Below are 5,687 nucleotides of genomic sequence, written 5' to 3'. Positions count from 1 at the left end.
TAATTAAAATTGTGTATTTCATAAATTAATGGGATTCTGGGTCCCAGTGTAGAGGATGAGAAATTTCTTGTCAAGGATTGGAGGTAGTATATAATGAACATTGCTTTATTTAAAAGTGGAATCTTTGGGGCCAAGTGCCTTCGGCTGAAGAATGATAGAATATTGCAAGTTTTTCAAGTAGAGCCAAGGTCCAAATACGCTTTAAGCAACTAATTGATAAAAAATCTGTTTTCCTGTTTCAGTTCTTACCCTTTTGTTCTGAAAGTGGTCACTGCACTGCAGATTGGTGCTACCTTATTAGTAATTCATGCTATGTTTCCCCAGGCTATAGGGGGGAAGAATTGCAGCTGCTTAAAATTTTAAGTAGGAAAAAAGAGTCCCCCCTCGCCCCCGCCAAAAAATTGGAAATTCACCCCTATGCTTGTCAGTTATTTAGATGTGTATTGCTTAAAGTGCATTTTTCTTAATCAGTGAATTAATTTTCCTCTAAGATTGCAATCCAAGGTTTAACCTTTGTTACAGTAAAATAAATGCTGGGAGGAACAATGAGACCTTAGAGCTTCCAAATAATTTCTTGGGTGAATAAATGAATAATGTGAGGGCAAATGTTCAGAAAAGAAAGTTTCAATTAGAAATAAAGTATTTACTTAAAACCATTACTGGACTTTCCATAGAGTGTAGGAAACTTTGTATTATTCCTAGGGTGTCATGGGAGGTGCTGAAAATTAAAGCAATGGGAGAATCTATTTGAGAATAGCACTGTTAAACGATGTTCCTTGCAGAGAAACTGCAACTTTAAAACTGGAAAAATGGACAGAATAATGTTAAAATAATGTCTAAAATATAATGCATTCCAACTCAATAATTTCATTTATTCCAATTCAGCAGCATACATTGAATACCTGTTAAGTGTCAAGCACTATTTTAGGCATAAGAGTTATATTAAATAATGTACATTAGTGTTAGAAGTAATGGAGAGATAAATGATTTAGGAGGGTAAACTCAGGGCCAAGGAGATTTTCTGAGATGGGAATTACTGATTTGGGCCTTAGGTATGATTCTTTTAGGCAGCTGAGGAAGGAGCGCATTCCAGGGAGTGGGTAGAGCTTGTTGGAAAAAAGAAAAGAAAATGTGTAGAATGCGGTAATGGTAAATGTGGTTAATGGTAAAGAATCCCATTAATTTTCGCTTTTGAGAGTTTACAAAGAATAGATAAAAATCTTAAATTCTTCCAAGAAAAAGGCAAGGAATATACTTGTAAACATTTTTTAAACCACTTACCTTCAATGTATCACTTAAATCCATATGCAATTAATATTTATTGAAAAACAAGTATTACCACAAGTCTTCCTACCCTTCTTTTTTTTTTTTTTTTTTTTTTTACCTAATGCAGACTTATCCCTTCCTATTAGAAACCCTAAGATTTCAAGCAATGGAAACATCTTTAACTTTCTTCCTGAGCATGTTTAGACATGAGATGATTACAAGCCAGAGTGTGGCAGAATGAAGAAGAACGTGTTCCTTGGGAGAGGGACTTGGGAAGAAGTGATCTAGAACAATGAATTCTAGACCTAAGTCTGTTATGGACTCAGGTGTGATTTCCTCTTTCCTCAGAGCCTGGAAACTATGTATCAAACGGACTTTAAGTTTTCTTCTTAGTAAAAAGATTCTTGGTTAAGGAAGGTACTGAACACCCGCTAAGTTCTAAGCATCATGTTAGATGCTAAGGGTTTGAAGCTAAGATGAGAAACCTGTCCTAGGACTTGTATCTACATATCAAGCTTGGTATTAGACTGTAAACTCTGGAGGTCAGTGCCTAGTTAACTTGTTTGTTTCTTTGCAAATTGCCTACATATGCAAATGAACATACTCTTCACTGCCTTTCCTCTGCTCTAAGCACTATGTTAGATGTTGTAGATACAGACACGGCACCTTCTCTCAAGATACGAAGTGCCATCTACTCCACCTCATTCCTTCATGAATACTGTGACAGCCCCACCCCACCCCCAAACAAGGCAGATTTGTATATTTAGCTCTACAAAATGAAAAAAAAGGCTAAGTAAATATTTTAAAGGACTGGGTTATTGCTTTTGTTCAATTATATATTTTTCCTAAGATCAAGCTGGTCTGTATTTTTCTCTGTGGCTATTCATCTCATTACCATATTTACTAGCACTGTAGCTAGTGCTCAGAAATTTCTAGATACTCTGGGAAACACAAACAATAAAAGGACTTTGCCCTAAATTCATTTGGGAGAATGGAAACTAAATAAATTATTTTGAACTGCAGGTGAAAAAGCAATAATACTAACTAATCGTAGAATGTATTGACCAATATGCAGACATTACTTCCCAAGCATGGCTTAGTGAAGAAAGACAACAGAGCCAATCTGTTTATCTTCAGCATGTTATTGTGTCTACTCTGCTTCAGCTTCTTGATTTGCAAAATGTGCCTTCATCGGAGACCTGTTTTAAGAATAATATGAAATAATCAATGTCAGCTTTAAGCTGTGTAGACATCATAGATATTTAACAAATTCTATTTTATTTTTCTCTTCTTATCTACCTGAGTCTGTTGAGTAACAATTTGGGGAATAAGTTATGGAAACTTCGTGGATGCAAGCCATCATTATTTTTATTTCTAGGCCTTAAATTTACTGTTGTATGATGCTTACTAGGAAAATGTCCTCTCTCTCTGTCTCTCCTCCTTCTCCCACTTCCCCCACCAATCTTGGGTGTTTCTTTAAACAATTTATGTGAAATCCTGACCTCTAGTGGTTTTGCTTGAAAACAACAATGACAAGATATGTACAACTATTATGTTATCTGTAAAAATTAAAAAGAAAAATAAAGAAAGGAGCACAGAGAAAGCCCCCAAAAAGAAATTTTAACAAGAAATGTTAAAAAGAATTTAAAAACCAATAAGAAATACCCAGATGATGTTTTACAATTTTCAAGAAATTTTAAAATGCATTGTCTCGTTTAATTCCCATAATTTCTCTGTGTGGTAGCAATTTCTTTAAACTTAGACCTAAGGAAACAATCCCAGTGAGGCTAAGGAGAGTGCCTGAGGTCTTTCAGTAGGTGGTGACATGCAGCTTGAACTTCACCCCGGGCCTTCTGGCTCCAGGTCCAGTGCTATTTCATGACATCCACTAGCTTATACTACTTAGATGTCAGGTTTGAAAACACAGTCCATCAGCCACTTTTTGGTAATAAAAATTCGTAGGAAGATGCCTAAGAACATGACATTGTGCAATCTCACAGCTTAACATTGTGTTAGTTACTAAAATATGCTGAAAGTGGTAGCACATCTCCTCTTTGATAAGTAACTCCATTAATTCATTGATTTGTTTGGATATTAATGCTATTTCACCCTATTGCTTATTTTGGCTTTCGTTAGCTTTTTGGTAGGGGCTCTTTTCTTACAATGACATTTTGTGTGTGTGTAGCCTACAAGGCCCTTTTCAATCTGGCCTCTCCTGACTTCTTCTCCACCGTTTCAAGATGCTTTTCCACTAGTAGTTTTCTCTGTGTTCGCTAGTCTTGTCTCTCCTTTCTGACTCAGGATCTTGGCTCTTTCTGTTCCCTCTGCCTGGTTCAATCCTACTCTAGACCTCCCCAAGGACAGTTCCTTCTCCTTATTGAGGTCTTACCTCGAATGCTTTTTGTGTGCTGAGGCCCCGCCTAATTACCCTGTACTTTCTGCATAGTTCCCAAGTCATTTTACTATTTTCACAGAACTCACTAATAAATGAAAATATCATATATATTAATACATTTATAGTCAATTCTAGCATGCAAGCTTCATGAACAGACAGGGATATATGTCCACCTTGCTAAGTTTGTTTTTGTAAGCCTAGAAGAGTCCCTAACACATAGTGGGTGCTCAATAAATAGCTTCAATTAAATAAATTAACTCAATTTTCCAAGCACCACCCCACCCCAACATTTTAGCTTGTGGCCTTGATCTGTTACCACAACTCCTTTAAAACATCCTCTAAGTATGTCTTGCAGTTTCTAAAAATCCTTGTACGTGTTTCCAAAAAAGAACTGCTTGTGAGGGCCATTGTCATTGTGCCCCTTCCACAATGGCCAAAGAACCTCCCCGCCGGTGACCACTGCTTTCTCCTAATTACAGCACTGTTTCCCAGGTGCCCTGTCTCACCCGGCCTGGCCACTAACTTACTGCCACCTCACTTAGTAAGAAAGGCTTTTCTCTGTTTCTGAGAACAATGCGACTCCTACAGGTAACCATCATGACTCCTCCACACATGTGGTCTGTGATGAAATCATAAGGCAGAGAAGGGTTCTCTCCCCTTCAGCATGACTCTAATGACAGCATCCATCAGATAGCAGGAGCAAGGTTGCTAACACGCATTGAATAGTTGCCATTCCCCAGGCATTATGTGAGCACTTTATAACCAACTTTGAATTAAATTATATCAATGGACTTTGAGAAAGAAAACATTATAATTCCCATTAGCCAGATGAAGAAACTGAGGTACGACTTATTAAGTCACTAGCCCAAGGCCATAGAGCTGGGATGGGTAGGTTGGAACTCAATTCAGTTCTAGGTGGACTCTGTACTCCAATCAACCTGCTAAACTCTCTAGCCAGCTGGAGGGGCCCCTAAGCAGTGTTGGCTGTACCACAGTATTTTATGGGGCCAGATGAAATAGCTACTTCAGTCTTTGCCTAAAACTCCGATAGTCCCCATGGAACTTTACATGGATAGACAAGGGCACACATCTTGGTGTCAGACAATATGAGCTGTGCACAGTGGCCTCTCCTCTTTGGTAAGACAGACCACGTCATGAGGGAAGCCTTGGAGAGCTCACCCCTATCCTCTGGGATAATTTCTTTCTCTGCAAACCTCTTATCCACTGAAAAACGGACTTCTATTTGGCATCCTCTATTTTATTGGCATGGCTCTGAATCTCAGCAATTGACACAACTTGAGTTATTTCCCAAGATGCTTCTCAGCCACCAACATAAACAAGCTTTTTGACGACTTCTCCAAACAGATGGCCATTTGTGCTCAGGAATATCTGGATCTCTTTCCCATTCAAATCGGAAGTCTTACTACTCTTCGGGTCACTCTCAGAGATAATTGAGTTTAACCCCAGTCATTTTTACTTTTGTGAAAACTGAGGCCCAGAGAGGTAAAATAACTTGTCCTGGGTCACACAGCTGCCACTTGGTAGCAGGGCTAGCACTAGAACTCAGATTCCAGATTTCTGGACTGGTCATCGTTCCATTCCACCATGTTACATTATTGTCCCTCACCTGAACCATTCTCATTAAGCACAGAATGATCCTTCCATTTTATAAATTAACATTAGAAAAGGAGTTCTGTGAGGTCATTTGATTATATATTAATCACTAGTAGGGATCATTGTAATAGGCACTTGCAGGCTGATATTGCCATGGGCTTCGGAGATGACATGTATGATGTTGAACTTGAGCTCTGCCACTTACCTAGCTATGTGACCTTAAGCCTCAATGTCCTTATCTTTAAAATGGAATTCATCTTGCCCATCTCAAACTCTTATTTTGAAAATTAAAACGCATTTAACATATAGCTTAGGTACCATTATTTCTTTCATTAGCTTCCATTGCTGTTACTAGTCAAAATAAGCTTTCTCTCTCCTGACCTCCCTAAAGAAAGGCTCATAGATTGTAAAG

General features: G+C 38.2%; 1 protein-coding gene across 1 annotated transcript in view; it reads left to right on the top strand.

Moving 5' to 3' along the window:
- Nucleotides 1-1,146: 1,146 nt before the first annotated feature.
- The window catches only part of COLEC10 (collectin sub-family member 10 (C-type lectin)), a 35,434-nt gene continuing 30,893 nt past the window's right edge, over nucleotides 1,147-5,687 (top strand). The window contains exon 1 of the mRNA XM_012646550.1: nucleotides 1,147-1,165. Within this exon, the coding sequence (XP_012502004.1) occupies nucleotides 1,147-1,165 (19 nt within the window). The remainder of the gene's footprint in view (nucleotides 1,166-5,687) is intronic.

This window comes from Propithecus coquereli, unplaced genomic scaffold (genome assembly GCF_000956105.1).
Source record: "Propithecus coquereli isolate 6110/MARCELLA unplaced genomic scaffold, Pcoq_1.0 Scaffold247, whole genome shotgun sequence".
NCBI lineage: Eukaryota > Metazoa > Chordata > Mammalia > Primates > Indriidae > Propithecus > Propithecus coquereli.
Note: the sequence above shows the minus strand (reverse complement) of the source record. Positions and strands in the feature narration are given on the sequence as shown.